The sequence below is a fragment of the Protopterus annectens genome, chromosome 13.part0, assembly GCF_019279795.1.
Source record: "Protopterus annectens isolate FY-2018-M chromosome 13.part0, PAN1.0, whole genome shotgun sequence".
Lineage (NCBI taxonomy): Eukaryota > Metazoa > Chordata > Ceratodontiformes > Protopteridae > Protopterus > Protopterus annectens.
Genome location: NC_056747.1, coordinates 845,658,748 through 845,678,435, shown reverse-complemented (window position 1 = coordinate 845,678,435; position 19,688 = coordinate 845,658,748). Strand labels below are relative to the sequence as shown.

The following is a 19,688-nucleotide window of genomic DNA, read 5'->3' as shown; positions in this document are numbered from 1 at the left end:
GAGTCAGCTGCTGCTGTTGCTTGTTGTCTAACGTCAGGTCATCAGTGCTATAAAGGAAGGCAGCCGACGCCATTACATCAGTTTTTCTTGCCCTAATCAGTCAGAGGTCCGAGTAAACATGGTAAAGTGGTCCTGGTGGCTAAAAGTCACAGTTAGAAACTGTCTCCCTAAAGAAAGAAGATACAAGGGAGAAGGAGGGTGGAAAACCAGGACTGCAACAGTGAATACACTTGAACATCTACATTTATGGTAAGTGTACACAGCTGTACTATGTTCTTTGTGTTTCACTGTTGCAGTCATCACCTGTGGAAGGATTCCCAAAGCTGAGGAGAAGGGTAGTAGGATTAGTAAGAGACCTAAGAATGAGTCAGCATGCCCTGCAGATCTGCAGAGGCAAACCCTGCCCTAGCCTTAGAAAATAGAGGTAGGTGGTAATGCTAATTAAATGGACAGAAGTCCAGGTGGCAGCTTCCAGGATATCCTAGGTAGGAACTCCTCTGAGTAATGCTGTGGAAGTGGAGGCTGCCCTAGTGGAATGAGTTTAAACAGACTTGGGGGGGGGGGGGGGGGTTCCCATGGAAACTGCAGAAATGGATACAGTGTGATATCCATTTGGAAATGGTTTGTTTGGAAATGGGCTTCCCCTTTGCCACTGGGGTAAAGCTGACAAGTAGTTTGTCTGTTTTCCTGAAGGGTTTAGTACGGTCCAGATAATATCTGAGCTGTCTGTGCACATCTAGTGAGTGTAGAATTCTTTCCTCCTTGCTTTGAGGGTTAGGAAACAAGGTGGGTAGATGTATGGCCTGGTTGAGAGTTGCATTAGATAGCACCTTGGGCATAAAGGAGGGATTACTCCTCAGGGAGACGCTGTATGCATGGAAAATGATGAAGGGCTCAATGGCCATTAGTGCCTGAAGTTGTGAAACCCTTCTGGCTGAGGTGATAGCTAGTAGAGAAGCAGTCTTCCAGGAGAGGTATCTTAGTTCTGCTGAAGCAGCAGGTTCGAAGCGTGGTAAAGTTATTTTTTCCCAAAACATAATTCCGGTCCCAGGCTGGAGTGGGTGGCCTTCTGGGAGGTCTAATATTAGAAGCCCTTCTGAGAAATTGTTTAATCAAAGGGTGGGAGAACAAGGGCTGTTCTGTACAAAATGAGCTGAAACGGCTGAGGAGTGGATTTTAATAGAGAAGAAGGAGAGGTCACTGTTAAGTACCTCTGCTAGGTAGTCCAGGATAAGAGGGATGGAAGGTTGCAAGGTATTTCCTCCTCTGGGTTGGCTCCAGTAGCAGAATCTTTTCCATTTTCCTGCGTAAGATTTTCTAGTGCTGGGCCTTCTGGCCTCTGTGATGTCTAGGACCCGTTTGCTTAACAGGGGCCCCTTTTTTGCCTTTAGAGTATTAGCCATGCTGATAGTTTGAGAGTCTGCAAGTCAGGGTGCAGCATGTCCTCCCTCCCTGAGATAAGAGGTCTGAGATCAAGGGGAGCTGGCTGGGAGGCTGTAAGGTCAGGCTGCGCAGTAAGGGATACCAATGGTGTCTGGGTCAATCTGGAGCAATGAGGATGGCCTTTGGTCTCTCCTCCCTTATTTTGATCAATACCTTGGGGATAAGAGGCAGAGGATGGAATGCATACACAAAGAGGGTGTTCCAAGGAAAGGTCAAAGCATCCACCTACCATGCTGGGTGGTGATGCTCCCTGGTACAGAATTTTTTCAGCAGATGGTTGGGATGTGAAGCAAGGAGATCCACCTCCAGAGTCCCACGCCTGAGTGATTTATAAAAAGAGTTTCCTGTGGAGCTGCCATTCGTGGGGGTCCAGTAAGTTTCTGCTTAAGTGGTCTGCCAGGGTGTTGTTGATTCCTGGTAGTATTGGGCTATTAGGTGCAGTCCCATGGAAAAGGCTGTCAGCCAGAGGTTCAGGGCTAACCTGCACAGAGGGTAAGATTGGGTCCCTCCCTGTTTGTTGATGTACCACATTACTGTGGTATTGTCTGTTTTGATGAGAACCCCTGGCTTGAGATGGGGTTTGAAGGATGTCAGAGCCTTTTGTACTCCCCATTTCCTTCTGGTTGATGTGTAAGGGAAGGTGCTGGCCACCCCAAAGACCTTGGGTGCATCTGCCTTCTAGGTGAGCACCCCAAGCTATGTCTGAAGTGTCAACATAGGCCTTTGCCTATCAGAGAAACTCGGCCCTTATAGAGGGGGATCAGAGGTAGAGAGGTCTATGGAGGTTGAGAATGCTGACACCAAAGGTTCTTTAGGTACCACTGATGTTTTCTCATGTGGAGCCTGGCCAGATGAATTAGGATGCATGATGCCATGTACCCAAAGGCATGCAAGAATTTCCTTGCAGCGAGGTGACTTCTGGACGCCAACTGGGTAAAGTAGATAGGCGGGAAGCTCATAGGAAGGCCATTCTGGATGCTGTATCCAGCAGTGGTCCCAAGAAATTGATCTTCCTGGAGGGGAGCTTGCCTTGATTACTTCTAGTTGATGGTGTACCCTGAGTGGGTTAGGAGGGTTTTGAAAGAGAGGAGGTCTTTGAGGAGCTATACTTTGCCATCTGCCTGAATGGGGCAGTCATCCAGATTTATTTTATTTATTTATTTGCATTTGTTAACCGGGTTGGTCCAGCTGGGTAAGAATTACCCTTTTTCAGTCGAGACCAGAGGGGAAAAGCCCCAAACAGACATACAAATAGAGACAAATTAACAATATTACAGAGGAAAACAATATTAAGGGTACAATGGATAAGAAAAACAAACAATGAAAGTTTGAGAATATGAGTAAGGGTAATATGAGTAAGATAAGGGTAAATTAGTATATTTTTCTATCTGCCCAAGGTTATGCCCGGGGCTAAGGCATCTTCTAGATGTAGGGTAACTGACCATGCATTTTTTGTCGGCAAAGGCAGCAGCTGCTGCAAAGGTAGCATTTTTAATTTGGTGACAGCCAGAAAGGTCTTTAGCATGGGTAGATCCAGGGTGGGGCACCAAGTGCCCTCTATCCAGGGGACAAGAAATAGTCTGGAATAAAAGCCTTTGCCTGTATGATCTGAGGAGACAGGTCCTACTGCCCCTAGAGATGAGAGCTTGGACTTGTTTAAATGCCTCTACCCAATGATTTTGAGGCAAGGGTACACTCTTGGAATTGGGATGTGGTAGGAGAATTTGTATCCATGAAAAATGACCTTTAAGACCCAATGGTCCTTAATTGCAGAAAGCCAATTTTACAAGCATAGGGAAAGAGCCTTCCTCCTAGTATTTGGTGAGTGAAAATCGGGGGGGAGGGAGTCATTGAGGGTTTTTACCCTAGAGAGATGGCTTAGAACTCCCTGCCTTCAGAGTGGAAGTGGTCTACCGTTTGGTTCTCTGCTGGCCGTAGGATAGAAATCAGGGTGGCCTGTCCCTGTGGGGCGTTAGCTTGCCTCTGTCTGCTAGGTTCAGGAAAGGACCAATGTTTTGAGGGAAAATTCCTGCTGAACCCAAGAGGTTGTACCTGAAGGAAATCTTTTGTCTGCATAGATTTTGCTGTCTCTTCCATCTTTTTAAACACCTCTTCTGCTTTTACTCCAAACAAGCGGTCCTTATTCAAAGGTGCATCAAGTAATTTAGAGTTGACATGATCAAGCAGAGGTTGTTCCTTCAACCATGCATGTCTCCTAATGACAGATCCTGAAACTGCTGCCCTGCTTGCGGCTTCTACACAGTCATACCCACAGTGTAAAGAGCGTTTAGCCACTTGACAAGTAGAGTGCAGTAAATATGCACTTTCGAACTGGCACAGTCAGGAAAGCTAGAACTCTCGGTTTAATAGTTCCAAAGTGTGCTGTTGATGCTTTAACATGTGGAATTGACAGTTGAGTGCTCAGATAGCGAAGGTTGCAGACGTGTACACTTTTTTACCCCATCTGTCCAGAGCTCTTGAGTCCTTGCCAGAAGGAATAGGGTTCTTTGTAGAACTAGCCCTAGCTCCTTTAGGTCCCTGTGTAATGACCTCCAGGTCTGCAGCAGGACTTTTGTACAGGTATTTGTGAGAATCCAGTACTCTAATACCTGTCAGGTTTTATGAGAGCAGGTGGGAGGGCATCAGGAGTTACGCTGTTAAGCTGGATTCATGGAAGACCGTCAACCACCTCTAAGACTGGAGGGATGACCAAAGGTCTGTGCTGGGGCAGCTCTACAAACTCTTAGTCTTTTCTTAAACTGTGAAAAGTCCTGGGATTCCCAGTGGAAATGTTCCCTGAGGGTGTGAAGGGCTTTCCCAAAGGAAGGATCTTCTGGTGGGGAAGCAGAAAGAATCTATTCCTTTGCATCTGAATCCTCAAGCAGTCAGAGGTAGATGTTCCTCTTCAAAATCTGAATAATCAGATGCCTCAGAATTCTGTTCTGTCAGTATTTCAGGAGAAAGGTTTCTTCCTTTTAGAAGTAGTGGTCTGACTACTCCTGATAAGGGTGATCAGATCCTCTGCCATAAGCATTTGAGCTTGGGGTGGAAGAGCAGGAGTAAAATGGTGGCTAGATGTAGTTTTCCTAGCAGTGGCCTTGCCTCTAGGCCTAAGAGTATCCATTGGTTTGAGAGAAACTGTAGTCAGAGGAAAATACGTTATTTTTTGTCAAGATTCAGTAGTGCAAAAGACGTCCTTGGAAGCCAGTGCCTACGTCGTGGCTCCGGAACCAACAGAGGCAGGGACAACCAAAGGCTCAGAAGATGAATAAGATTTCTGCAGCATACTGGACTCCGAAAGGGTCTCAGTAGATGCCTGTGAAAGTATCTAAATCGGGTATCAGGGGCTGCAAAAGTACATCACTGAATTCCGGAGAAAGTACAGTTGCGTACACTTACCATAAATGTAGATGTTAGAGTGTATTCACTGTTGAAGTCATTACATTTGAGTAATCCTGCTGGCAGGTTGCCCTCAGCTGGTCTGAATTCCAGAGTCCTGGGTCCTGCGTCAGCTGCTGTCGCCCCTTCCCTGACGTCAGGTCGTCAAGGGTATAAAAGATGCAGCCGACGCCATTTTCTTTAGTTTTTCTTGCCCCAGATGTCAGGTGCCCCCCTAAAAGGGTAGGCAAAATTTAGTTATATATATATATATATATATATATATATATACACACCAATATAAACTTTACCTTCATCTACCAGCAAATACACCAGATAGGTTCCATCAGAAGAAAGGGGGATGGCGGGTGGGTAACCTGGACTGCAACAGTGAATATGCTCAAATATCTACATTTATGGTAAGTGTACACAACTGTACTATGTTCTGCGTGCTTCACTTTTGCAGTCATTACATTTGGGTAGAGTCCCAAAGCTATGGATGGGAGGCTGGAGCTAAACAGCATTAGGAGCGGCTATGAGGCCCTGCAGAACTGCAGTGGCAAAGCCTGCCCTGGATTTAGAGTAGAGTGGCAGATGATGGTGCTTAGTAAAGGTGTGCACTGAACTCCAAGTAGCAGCCTCTAAAATGTCCTTGGTTGGTACTCCCCTGAGAAAAGCTGCTGAAGTGGCTGCAGCTCTGGTTGGTTGAATGTGGCCTAATGCCCTTAGGCACTGGCTTGCCATGGTGTAAGTAGCAGAAATGAATGCAGTGGCCTATCCACTTTGAAATAGTCTACTTTGAGATAGCCTTTCCTTGTGATCCTGCAGCATATGCCACTAGTAATTGCTCTATCTTTCTGAAAACGTTGGTTCTGTCCAAGTAGAATCTAAGCTGTGTACGTCCAAATAATGCAGAATTCTCTCCCCCTTGTTCTGTGGATTTGGATAAAAAGTTGGCAGATGAATAGTTTGGTTAAGAGCCACACTGGACACCACCTTAGGCATAAATGTTGGGTTTGTCCTCAAAGAGACCCTGTCTGGATAAAAAATGATAAAAGGATCCACAGCCATGAGTGCCTGTAGCTCTGAAACTCGTCTTGCAGAAGTTATTGCTATGAGCAGAGCTGTCTTCCAAGACAAAAACATTATATCAGCAGTAGCAGCTGGCTCAAAAGGAGGCAGGGAGAGTTTTTCCAAGACATAGCTGAGGTCCCATGCAAGTATTGGTGATCTCCTTGGAGGCCTTAAATTTTTGGCTCCTCTGAGGTACTGTTTTAATAAGTGATGAGAAAAGATTGGTGGCTCTGTATTGTAATGAGCCAAAATGGGAGAGGCATGAATTTTAATAGATGAAAAAGATAGGCCTTTGTCCAGCATCTCAGTTAAGTATTGTAAAATGCGAGGAATATTTGGCACAGCTGTATCAGTTCCTTGTGCCTGGTTCTAAAACACAGAATCCCTTCCATTTTGCAGCATAAGATTTTCTAGTACTGGGCCTTCTGGCCCCAAGATGACATCCATCACAGCTTTACAGAGAGGTGTGTTTTGTATGACTACATTATCCGGCATGCTGCCAGGTTTAAAGTCCTGAGATGGCTGTGCAGGATCAGATTGTTTTGCTGGGACAGTAGATGAGGTATTTGAGGTAAGGTCTAAGCTGGGCATTGAGACAAGTTCTTTAGGATTGGGAACCAGTACTAGCAGGGCCAGTTTGGGGCAATCAGTATCATTTTTGGCTTCTCCTGTCTGACCTTTAGGAGTACCTTGGGGAGGAGAGGTAGTGGGGGAAAGGCATATACTGATAGGTTTTTCCAGCTGAAAGATAGGGCGTTCACTTTCCATGCTTGTCTGTGATAAGTCCTTGTGCAGAATCTTTTTAGTTGGTAGTTGTGAGGGGAGGCAAATAGATCCATGCAAAGGCATCCACATTTCCTTGTCATCATGCTGAAGACTTGTGGATCCAGCTAACACTCGTGGGGATCAATGAGGTTTCTGCTTAGTTCATCTGCCAGAGTATTTTTCCTTCCTGGCAGGAATTGTGCCTGCAGATGGACTTGGTAAGTTAATGCTGTGTCCCACAAAGTCATTGCTAGTCTGCAAGGGGGGTAAGAATGTGTGCCCCCCTGCTTGTTTATATACCACATGACCGTGGTGTTATCTGTCTTTATATGTAGTTGTCCCGGATGAAGTAGGTCCTTGAAGGCTGTCAGGGCATTCTGAACAGCTAGCATCTCTTTTTGATTGATATGTAGATGCATTTGGGTTGAGAACCATGTTCCCTGAATGAATCTTCCTGCCATGTGGGCCCCCCAGGCATAATCTGATGCATCCATTTTTAGTGTCTGCCTGGCTGGGGGTAATGCGAATGGCTGACCCTTGTTTTGGTGACAAGCCTTTGCCCATCATCGAAACTCCTGTTGTAGGCAGGGAATGAGAGTAACCATTGTTTCCAGGCTGTGGCAATGTTGAGTCCAAACACTTTTTAGGTACCATTAAAGTTTCCTCGTATGCAGTCTTGCATATGGAATTAGTAGGATGCAGGATGCCATGAAGCCCAAAGCCTGCAGAATTTTTCTTGCAGATAACTGGGCCCTTGTTGCCAACATTTTGAAATAGGTAGTCAGTTGCCTTTGTTTGTCTGGCGTGAGATAAGCCATTTGGGCAGTTGTATTTAAGCTTGCACCCAGGAATATTATCTCTTGAGAGGGTACTAGTTTTGATTTCTTTTCGTTGATTGTGTACCCTAGGCAAGTTAGAAGTCTTTTCACAAATGCCAGATGCTGTAGAAGAATGTCCTTGTTCTCTGCTTGAATTAGACAGTCGTCCAAGTAAGGATATATTTATACTCCTCTGTCTGCAGAATGCAATTACTGGTGCCAGGCACTTTGTAAAGACCCTGGGCGCAGTAGATAAGCCAAAGGGCAGTGCAGAGAATTGGTAGTGCATTGAGCCAGCCTTGAATCTGAGGTATCTTCTGCATAACTGTCTGATTGGGACATGCAGGTATGCCTTTTAGGTCTAGAGTCATCAGCCAAGCGTTCTTGTCCAGCATGGGCAAAAGCTGCTGCAAAGTCATCATCTTGAATTTTGGAATATCCAGGAAAGTGTTTAGAATAGATAGGTCCAGTATTGGTCTCCAGGTCTTGTCCTTTCTGGGTACCAAGAACAGTCTTGAGTAAAATCCTTGTCCCTGCTCTTGCTCTGATACTTGTTGAATGGCCCCCATTGTCCATGAGGGATGAGACTTGTTTTTGTGCCTCTGCCCATTGATTTTTTGGCAGATCTGGCCAGCCGTTTGCCTTTGGCAGGGTATGGAAATGGAACTTGTACCCTTGTGACACGATATTTAGAACCCACTTGTCCTGGGTTATAATGTGCCAGTTTTGAGAAAAAAGTGCTAATTTTCCCCCTAAGTGCGCTGCCAGGATACAAGTGCTTAGTGCAGGCAGGGGGAAGTCATTGGGACTGTTTCCTCTATGGCTGTGATTTGTCTTCTCCAACTTTGGAGGTAGAAGCACCCCATTGCTTTAACCTGTAGGAACCTTGCGCCTGGGATCTGCCTCTAGGGCGTCTGGATCTGCCCCTTTGAGGTCTGTCTGACACAGGAAAGGACCATTTCTTTGCAGGCCAGTGTCTACTAAACCTATGTGGCTGTACTTGTAAAAAATCTTTGACAGTTTGCATAGATTTAGCTTTGTCCTCATTTTCTTTAACACCTCCTCTGCCTTAACACCAAACAAAGTATCTTGCTGTAAAGGTGCATCTAATAATTTAACTGACATGATCAGACAGATTTTGTTCCTTTAACCAAGCATGCCTTCTAATTACAGAAACCGTAACTGCGGCCCTGCAGGAGGCCTCCAAAGAATCAAAACCACATTGCAAAGTATGCTTTCCAACTTGTTTAGCTGCATGCAATAAATCCTGCATTTCCTTGTTTTCTGCACATTCAGAGTTTAATAACATTTTCTGTTTAAGCAATGCCATGACATGTTGCTGACATTTCAGCATATCAAACTGACAGTTTAAGGCCCTTATAGCCAAGGTAGCAGATGCGTAAACCTTTTTTCCCCATCTATCCAGTGCCCTAGAATCTCTGTCAGAGGAGGTAGGGTTTTTTGCAGCAGAAGCCTTAACTCCTTTGGGACCCTGTGAAATAGTTTCTGGGTCTGCAGCAGGGTTTTTAAAAAGAAATTTATGAGAGTCAGGAACCCTGTAATATCTGTCAGGCTTAACAGGAACTGGAGGTAAGGAGCCAGGGGTAAGACTAGACTCCGAAAACACATCTACAAAATCTAACACGGGTGGAATGGCTAGTGGCCTGTGTTGAGGTAATAAAAGGAAATCCCTGAGCCTCTTTTTAGATTCTGAAAAATCTTGTCTCTCCCAGTGGAAATGCTCCCCTCATGGTATGCAAGGTTTCCCCAAATGAATCGTCCTCTGGAGGAGAAGCTGAAGGTATAGATTCTTCAGCATCAGCATCCTCATGGGGGGAGAGAATATTCCTGATCAGAAGAGGAATCAGAAGAAATAGAAACCTGATCTGAAGATTCATAGTCAGTCTCTTGCCTAGGCCTCTTATCAGGGGGGGGATGGGAACCCCTGTTCAAGGTAATTAAGTCTTCGGCCATTTTGAGCATCTGTTTTTTGGGCATAGAGGCCTGTCCACATGGCTCCTGAGTTTGTTTCTTTGCTTTAGAAGGTGCTTTAGTCTTTGCCTTTGAAGCGGAGGATGGTTTAATGTAAATATGCTTATGTCTGAATACACCCTCAGAAGACGGTGCCTGCTCAGCGGCTCTGGACCCATCTGAAGTAATAGTATCCGAGGCTCCAATACCTTGAGTTTCCAGCGGCATGGCCGACTCCACGTGGGAGTCGGTAGCGCCCTGCGACTCTAAAGTAGCAGGCATCAGGGGCTGCGAAAGTGCCTCACTGAGAACCGGCAACTGGCTTAAAGAAGCTTAGTCGGTTTTGGGCCTCGGTTGTCTATCTTGCTCCTTTTCTTTGCATTTTTTGTGAACTCCGATAGTCGGCTGGCTATCCGACGATATTTCTGGATAATTAAATCGGCGTCCAAAATAGTTTAAAGCAAAATCATACCGACGCTTAATAGTGCATTGGTTAAATCTAGCACAAAACCGGCAACCAGCAACGTTGTGATCAGGGCCTAGGCAAGGAATACAGTAAGAATGAAAGTCCTTATGAGGTATTTGCTTTCCACAAGAAATACAATTATTAACTTTTTCTGACATCGGTCTGGAGCAAGAAAAAAATTTCCCCATTTAGGTACTTAGCTTTATTGAAGACTTCGGATCTGAAACTCAAACACGAAAATATCAGGAGTCTGCCGACTAGCACTTGCGAACTGCTTCGGGCACCGTGCGGCAAGAAAGACTAAAAAAAATGGCGTCAGCCGCATCTTTTATACCCCTGACAACTGGACGTCAGGGAAGGGGTGACAGCAGCCGATGCAGGACCCAGGACTTTGGAATTCAGGCCGTCTGAGGGCAACCTGCCAGCAGGATTACCCAAATGTAATGACTGCAACAGTGAAGCACGAAGAACATCTGATGACCTGCTTAGCGGTAGAGTCATCGGAAGGCTTAGTCTTGTGAGGTCTGTCTCTACTTTATCCTTATGTTTTTTCAGAATGTCTACGGATTGTTTGCTGACGGCTGCCATTTTGGCTACAATATGAGCTTTACAACGAATGGTTCTCGCGTTAAGGAGGGCACAGAACTGGCAAAGGGGGACGTCATGGTCTGGGTCTAAACAAGTGGAAGCCTCGGTGTGGTATTTCCTTTCCAGAGGTGAGAATTAACTTTTTCGGACATCGGTTAGTGCAAGAAAAAAGGATCCCCAACGGGGTACTTGGCTTTAGATGTTTTCAGCTGTAATTGAAACTCTGGTAGTGACCGACCGGCACCCTTGTGAACTGCTTCTGCTACAGGCTCCACAGCAAGAAAGATTGATATAATGGCGTCGGCTGCCTTCCTTTATAGCACTGACAACCTGATGTCAGACAGCAAGCGACAGCAGCTGATGCAGAAAAACATTGACTCTGGTATTCTGGCCTGCTGAGGGCTACCACAGCAGGGATAACTCACAGGTGATGATTGCAACAGTGAAACACAAAGAACATCTGCTGTGGCTCTGGAGATATGGTCCAATTTGTAGTATCTGGTAAAGTTGTGTGCAGTGGACCAGGTGGCTGCCTGCAGGATGCAGGCGATGTCCAAGCCTTTGAAGAAGGCTTTGCAGGATGCTACGGCCCTAGTGGAGTGTGCTCTTACCCCATGAAGTAATTCCTTGCCGTAGTAGTAGCAGCCGAAGCAGGTAGTTTTCCTGATCCAACAGGAGACCGTTTGGAGACTGCCTTGCCCAAGGATGAAGGATACAAAGAGTGGATTACATTTCCTTATGGACTTAGTTTTGTCCAAATAAAATCTTAGCTATCTGTGCACACCCAGGGAATGGAGTATTCTCTCACTGACATTGGTGGGAGAGGGAAAAGGTAGGCAGGTGGATGGACTGATAGCTCATTGACCACTTTGGGCATGAAAGAAGGGTTGGTGCGCAGGGTCACCCTGTCTTTGTGGAAGATGGTGTAGGGGGGACAGGCCATGAGTGCCTGTAACTCTGATAACCTTTATCTCAGGTGAGAGCTACCAGCAGGATTGTTTTTCATGTGCACATTTGAAGTGAAGAACTGGCTGGTTCAAATGGGGCCAGTGAGTTTTTCTAGGAAAAAGTTTAGATCCCAAGGCAGTGGAACGGGCTTCTTTGGTGGCCTGATGTGCAAGACCCCTTTCAGGAACAATTTAACATCTAACTTGGAAAGTAAAGGAGGGTGCAAGGGTAAGCAAGCAGAGATAGCAGATAGGTGGACTTTCACTGAAGAGTATGAAAGGCCTGCCTTGACAACTTCATACACACAAGCTTAGACTAGAGGAACATTCCACTAGAAAGGAATTCCTGTGTCTTTGGAGACACTATCTGGAGAATCTCTCTCATTTTAAAATGTAGGACCTCTTGTTAGGTTTCCTGGCCTCCCTTAGAACCAAAAGCACATCCTCAGAGTACTGGTGTCTGAAGGGTATTAAAAGTTTATCCTCCAGAGTGTTAGACATAGCATTTCCAGGTGAGGGTGGATGAGTGTTCCCTTCTGCTGTGTGAGTAGGTCCACCTTGTGGGGTAACTTGTGGAGACTGCCCTTGGCAATGGATAAAAGAAGGGGGAACCAATGCTGCTTTGGCCAATAGGGAGTCACCAGCAAGAATTTTGGCATATCCCTCCTGATCTTCAAAAGAGCTTTTGAATGAAAGGGAAGGAGGAAAGGCATAGAGAAACAGTCTATTCCATGAAATGGTGAAGGCGTCCACTCTTCAAGCTAATGGGGAGTGGTCCTTGGTACAAAATGTTTTCAGTTGTCTGTTCTGGAGGGAACAAATCTATTTGAGGTATGCCCCACTGGTGGACAACGTCTAGGAAAACTTCTATTTAACATCCACACATGATGCAGAGAGGATGATCTAAGCACATCCACCTGGTGATTGTCTTGGGATGGTATGTAGGCTGCTTGCAGAGAAGTTTTGAGAGGCTAGGTCACAAATCTGGATTGCTAGCCTGCACAGGATATAAGACTTGCCCCCCCCCCCCCCGTTTGTTGATGTACCACGTGACTGTGGTGTTACTTATTTGATTTATTTCCAGTTTGATTACCAGGGAAGTCCACTGGGCCCAGAGAGCCTGTTTTCAGTGGAGGCCCAGGGAGAAAAGTTCCATGAAACAGAGTACAGTAAAGATAGCAGTCCAATAAAAAAAGTACAAGTACAAATACATATAAAATAATACAAAGCGTGAGGAATATTACCCATAGTGGAAAAATATCATGCAGATAGATTTTAACAAATTTGCACAGTTAAAGTCAAAAGCTATTTACAGAGTGTGAGAGATCGTATGGGAATTAGCTATAGAATGTTATTGATGGCTATAAGGTGCTTAGGAACTCAGGAGGATACCCTCCCAGGGACTTTTGTTAAAGAGTTCTAGATAGGCCGAATGCAGTTATATTTCCATCTGGAGGAGAGGTAGGTGTAAAGCTGAGTTTTGAAGTTGTTTGTGTTTGACACTGTCCTTAGTGCAGAAGTGAGTGTACTCCATTTCTTATCTAAGGAGAAGTTGTTCAGCAAGACTTTTAGGTTTGTGGACAGTAATTCAGTTTTGGTGTTCAGATCTCAGAGTTCTATTTGGGGTGTATGGGGGAAGGATGTTAGAGTGGGGCATTTGGTTGGATTAAATATTAGTCTATGTGCTATAGTGAGCTGGAGGAAGTCCAGGTAATTTGTGAAATCTAACCAGTTGAGGGATTGGAGGGCATCACAGTGATGAGTGGAATGTTTGGCTTTGGTGATAAATTTAGAAAATTTGTTACAACAGCTTTCAAGTTTGGAAGTGATAGAAGAGGATAGTTAGAAGCGGGGCACCGTACAGAAAAGAGGGAAGGAGGCAAGAGGATGGCAGAGTACACCTGGTAGAAGTAGAGAGAAAGTGGTTGTTCCTGTATAGCATACCTAGTTTTTGGTGGGTTTTCTTTATATTTTGCTGAATGTGGAAGTGTTGTCTGTGAAGATTTGAATGGGACCTGGCTGAAGGATGGGAAGAAAAGTTTTCATTGCCAAAAGGACATTTCTCTCACATTGATGTATTTTTCCTGAAGGGGTGACTGCCAGCATTCTTGCACCTTGAGGCCCTTCATGGTAGCCCCCCAGCCCAGGTCTGATGCATCTGTGTGCATGTATTGAGCTGGTGTGGGAAGGTGAAGGGGAAGTCCTGGGTTCATTTGAACTTGTTGGATCCACCACCTTAACTCTGCTTTTAGGCAGGGTAGAAAGGGAATCTAGAATTCTAGAGGGTGGTTGTGTTGTGGCCACACATTCTTTGGATACCAGTGTAGTTTTTCATGTGCATCCCGACTAATGGTAGCATAGGAATGGTGGCTGCCATAAGGCCCAGAAGTCGTCGGAATTGTCTTGCTGATAGCTGGTGGACCTGGAGCAGATCCTGGAAGTGGCCTGTTAGGGAAAGCACTTTGTCCTGAGGAAGGAATGCCTTTCACCAGGTCTGCTCAGATTTTGCAGCCCAGAAAGATTTTGTCCTGTTGTAGTGTTACGGATGATTTAAGGAGATTGAGGGTAAACCCCAGAACCTGTAGCAGAAACATGCCAAACTGCAGATAGTTTCTTAGGGTGACTTCTTTTTCTGTAAGAATGAGGATATCGTCTAGGCAGGAGTAAATCTGAATGCCCTTGGTTCTGCAATAAGCTATGGCTGGAGCAAAGCATTTGGTGAAGACCCGGGGTGCAGTGGAGAAACCAAAGGGCAAGGCAGTAAACTGAAAGTGAGAACAAGGTCCAGTGAAACACAAGTACTTTCTGTGAGTGAGTTTTATAGGGATATGGAAGTAGGCCTCCTTCAGGTCTAGAGTGACCATGAACAGCTGTGCTGGCAATAGTGGAGAGAGGGTTTTGGAGGGGTAACATTCTGAAGAATGGGACTTTCAGGAAAAGATTTAGAAAGGACAAATCCAGTACTGGCATCAATGGCCAGTCCTTTTTTGTTACTAGAAATAGCCTTGAGTAAAAGCCTTTTCCTTCTTGCCCTGGGGAGACAGGTTCTATGGTTCCATGGGTCAGTAGATCTTGTATAATGTCTGAAATAAGGTGTAGTTGGTTTCTGGGTGGGAATGGGATCCCCCGAGAAGGGGGCCTTTCTTTCCAAGAAAGGAAGTATCCCTCTTCTGCTATTTCCAGGACCCAGCAATCTGAAATAATTGTTCTCCAGAGGGGCAGGCAGCGAGAGAGCTGGGCTGACAGGAGGAGATGGGCAAAACAGTCACGCATTGTTGGTGCCATTTCTGTCATAAAACTGTCTTGGTAAGTAGAGAAGAGGCTTGTCTGGCAGAGGCCTGCTTCCTCTCTTATGGCTGGAAGAAGAGGTAGCAGTGGAGGGGGTGGTCCTGACATATGTGGCCTTAGCTGGATAGTTTCTGTAGTATTTAGGTATAGGGGATACCAGAAGGTGCTTAATGTCTTGAAGCTCTTTGCTTTTCTCCTGAAGATTCAGTTAAGCAGACTGCTTCCCAAACAGAAGGTTGTGGTCTAGTGGAGCATCAAGAATTCTGAATTTGAAATCCTACTGCAGGGTCAAAGCCATGAATATCTGCGGAGCACTGAGGCAGATGTAGCAAATCTAGCAGAAGCCTCTGCTACATCATAACTGCATCCTACCAGGTCTGGCCACCTGGCATGCCAGGAACAGTTTTGATGCTACCTCAGTCTTGATAGGAGAGTCAAGCAGGGAGGATAGGTGTGTAGATACTTGGGATACCAAGTCCAAGACGTACTTAATCATATGGGTTTCGTAATTAATAGCTCTGAAGGCTAAGGTGGAAGAAGTGTAAACTTTCTTCCCTAGCCTGTCCAAGTTTTACTGTTCTTGTCAGTGTGCAGAAGGGATGAGGATGGGATCAGTCTTGACTGCTTGTCTGGGGCTACAGCAATCACTGCAGGGTCTGCCAGTGGGGGGCTTCACAAGAAATTTGTGGTCATCAGGCACCTTGTAGAAACAATCCGGTCTCTTAAGAGCAAGTGGCTGAGAATCAGGATGCTGAAGTAAATGCATCCAGGTATGCAGGTACAACTGGAGGAATGGCAGATGGTGAAGAAGATTTAATTTGAAATAACTCAAAATATCTTTGAGTTTCAGTCATTTGGGAAGTATCCCATTTGAAATATTCTTTCATTTTAGTTATGGTCTCACCAAATGTGATGTCCCTCAGGTGCAGAATCCCCTTCTATGGATTCCTAGACTGAGAGCATTACTCTAGCTCCAACACCCTAGACCAAAGGTTCCTAGAATTTATAAACTCAAATGCTATGGAACAACTTGTTACCACTCCCACAAGAGGGGAAAACATACTGCACCTGATCATCACCAACACGGGGACTCTATGCTCCAGACCAGAAGTGTATCCCTCACTGGTAAGATCACTGGATATTCACATCCCGACCCCACCCCCTACCCAGAAAACCACAGTGAAAAACTTCTCTAAAGCAAATTTCACACTCCTCAAAACCGAGGTGGAATCCTTCAAAGCACCCGGGCCTGTGGAAAATATGGCCCAGACCGCAGAATCCTTTATAAACGCATTCTATGAACACCTTCAGGAATGCATGGATCATGCAATCCCAAATAAAACCAAGACCCAATCCTCCAAAGGCAGACGTCCTGTCTGGTGGACCCCAGCCATAAACAAACTACACAATAGAAGGAGGAAGCTACTACATGATAGAGCAAAATCCCAAAAAGGGAAGGCATCTCTGATCAGTATTAGCAAAAACTACGGGCACTCATAAAATCGTCTAAGGCCAGCTTCGAGAGACAAATTGCACAGGACACTAAGGATACTCACAAGGCTTTCTTTAGTTATGTTAGGAACCTGGATGGGAATTCCCAGATATGCTCAGAATTAGTCCAAAATGACAAAAAATACACCGAACCCACAGACATTGCCAACATCCTAACTGAACTTCTCCCCCCTCCCCACCAAAAGGGCAAATATCTATCCCAGCAGAGTGCTGCCCCCCTGACATCTCAGATGCTCAGGTAACGGCCGCCCTCTCCAAAGCAAAAAACACAGCATCAATGGGACCAGACAGTGTCCCAGGCTGCGTCCTACATGAACTCCAAGAAGAGCTAAACCCAAACATAAAACTACTGTTCAATCTCAGCCTTACTATAGGATATGTACCCAAAGAGTGGCGTACAGCAACAGTGGTCCCTCTCCACTAAGGTGGTGCCTCAACTGATCCAGGAAACTATCGCCCCATAAGCCTGACTAGCTTGGTCTGCAAAGCTATGGAAAGGATCATCATGGACCTCATAAATAAAGATATTTGGGACCTACAGACACTGGATCCTACCCAGTTCAGCTTTAAGGGCAGATCCTGCCTCTTAAACCTGGTCGATTTCTTTGAAACAGTCACCAAGGCCATTGACGAGGGGAAGGTGGCCCACACAGCCTACCTGGACCTCGCAAAAGCCTTTGATACAATACCCCACTCGGGCATTATAGATAAGCTCTACAGCTTAAATATAAACCCCTATGTCACTAGATGGGTTGCAAACTGGCTCAAGGACAGAACCCACATGGTTAGAATTGCTGGAGCCATGTCAGACTCCAAACCAGTTACAAGTGGCATCCCACAAGGCTCAGTCCTGGGACCTCTCTTGTTCGGTATATATTTCTCGGAGGTACAGGCCAACACGGAAGGACTGTGGCTGACCAAGTTCGCAGATGACTGCAAACTGGGCACCATAATTGACTCTTCAGCCGACACAAGCATCCTCCAAAAGGGCCTCATAGAAACAGACAACTGGTGCCAGAGCCACGGCCTCAAGCTAAACGCCAAAAAGTGTATAGTCATCCCCTTTGGCAAAAACAAAGTGCCCACAAATGACCACATAGGTGGTAATTCATTAAGTACGGAAGTAATTAGGGACCTGGGGACCCAAGTTGATAGCAATCTCTCATTTGACAACCACGTGGCCAAAGTGGTTAGAAAAACATTTTATATAGCCCACCTAATCATGAAGGGATTCACATCTAGATCACGGGAGGTCATCGTGCCTCTTTACTCATCCCTCATCAGGCCCATAATTGAGTACAATGCCCCTTTTGGGAAGTACCTTACCAGACACCTGCAGCAACTGGAAAGACCCCAAAAGTACCTCACCAAGAGGATCAAAGGGCTCAAACAGATGCCATATGCTGCCCGGTTAAAGAAACTCCAGCTTTACTCAGTGGCATAGAGCCAGCTCAGAGGCGATCTGTGCCTGACGTATAAAGCCATGTCCAACCCGGAATTAATGGACATGCTGCACCTCAGAAAATCCAAATCCCATCGAGTTACGCGCTCGAGAGACTTGAACTTCAGCACTGAAATAAATAGGACATGCTGGAGGGACAGATTCATAACCCAGAGGCTCCCTTCACTCTGGAATAAAATCCCAGTCCAGGTTAGGCAGAGTCCCTCATTGACTCTCTTCAAGAGCAATCTTGATGAGTGGATGGGAGATCGTAGATTTACCCCGGGTATCACGTCTGTGTCACTGTTAGACAGAGGCACAGTATACTAACCTCGAAAAAGGGCATAGCAAAATTAATTTAAAATGGGTGGCGAAAGCCAAACACACTCTGGCTAGGCTTATAAATGTCCTAGGGCAGATAGCCTAGTATGAACATATGAACCTCATCAGGGGAATAGTATTCTAGAGGAGATACTATAAATAGACTCATCAGATGGAGATAATTTCTTTCTCTTCTTCATGGGAAGTGGGAGGGAGTAAAAGTAGTAGCTGAGGCAGGCCTTGGGCTTAGCACTGGGATAGTGGAGGAAGAGGAGGCCAAGGGCCTAAGAGCCATGAAGGCCTGCATCAGGGACTGATTAAAAGATAGTCAGTCGGGTAAGTCCTTCAGCAGAGGGAGATAAAGGTTTACTTTTTTGTTTTCCTTTTAGAGGAGTAGATTTGGGGGAGGGAGGAGGTCTAGTTTCACAGGGCTGAGCTAAAGCAGAGACTTCGGAGTCTGGCATCAGAGACGAGTGTCTGGTGGATCCTGGATCCCCCTTGACTTCGGTGGAAAAAGACAATAGAGACATCTCCGTGGACGTGCTGGCTGGTACTTCAGAAATGGCTACCTCAAGGGGAGCAGACGAAGTAGACTGCTCTAACGAATGCCCCTCAACCCCTATATTGGTGGCTGGCAGGGCATCTGACGATGGGGAGAGAGAGGAAGCAGGCTGTAAAATCTTGGCCTTTTTCCAAGGTGGTTCCGACTCCGGTTCTATCCTAAGCATAAATTTTTTTTTAGTCTCTGGTTTTCCAAGTAAAGATTAAGGGCGGGCAAATGGCTTCCAAGCATTTTAATTGAAAGAATTCCCCAAATGGGATACTTAGCTTTAGACTTCTTCTTGATAAGTAGAGGTGTGATGCGATCTGACTGCAGCAGAAAAGTTCTGAAGTTTGTGCGTGCAGACTTCACATTTAAGGTTCCAGGTTTATAGCCCTGCGTGTGACATCCCATGCACCCACAGCAACCAGGCTTAATCTTTTGTATAGGAGCAGACATTCTGGTTGCCTGATGTGGAGAATCCCACACTAAGAATACTGCAACATGAAAACAGGTGGTCATCCATGTATGCAGAATTCCATACTCATCCAGATTACGCATGTCTATCAGAAAAGGTGGTCAATTTGTTGTTTTAATGTTTCGATTATCTATCTTTATAAATGCAAAGTTAGTTGGTTCTGGCCATCACAATGGTCTTTTTCTGAAGATCAATCTGATGTGTCTGTAATAAACTGCAGAAAAGAAATGGGTAAAACCAAACATTGTTACCTTTGTTTTCCTGACATGGTTTACACGGATGACACTCATTCACTGGATCCACGAATTGCAAATTGCCAAGGTGAAGGAGACCTGCTAGTATCTGCAGCATAACAAAAAAAAAAGTCAGGAAGGTGGCGCCATAAGCAGCACGTGATTTCAGTGAACCTTCACTGCTTGCATACATTCCAAAAATACACAGTATAAGAAAAAAATCATGAGCCATTAAATCACGTTCTTACCTATTCAGTCTTCTGTGAAAATGCATCTTTTCCAACTGCCTTCCACTTTGAAGTGCAGTGTCTTCATCTTTATTCCATTACATCTAACCTGTTAGCTAGTGACCATGCAGCATTGTTACAAGTGTCAAAAGATGCATTTCAGTACTGCACCCATGTAAGTACTCATACAACTGTCT

The 19,688-nt window shown here is 45.5% G+C and overlaps 1 protein-coding gene across 1 annotated transcript in view; it reads right to left on the bottom strand.

Annotated features, from left to right (window-relative positions):
* Positions 1–19,688, bottom strand: part of MYO19 (myosin XIX) — a 1,187,636-nt gene that overhangs the window by 1,051,420 nt on the left and 116,528 nt on the right. Inside the window, exon 4 of the mRNA XM_044054569.1 lies at positions 19,283–19,373. Coding sequence (XP_043910504.1) covers positions 19,283–19,373 — 91 coding nt within the window. The remainder of the gene's footprint in view (positions 1–19,282; positions 19,374–19,688) is intronic.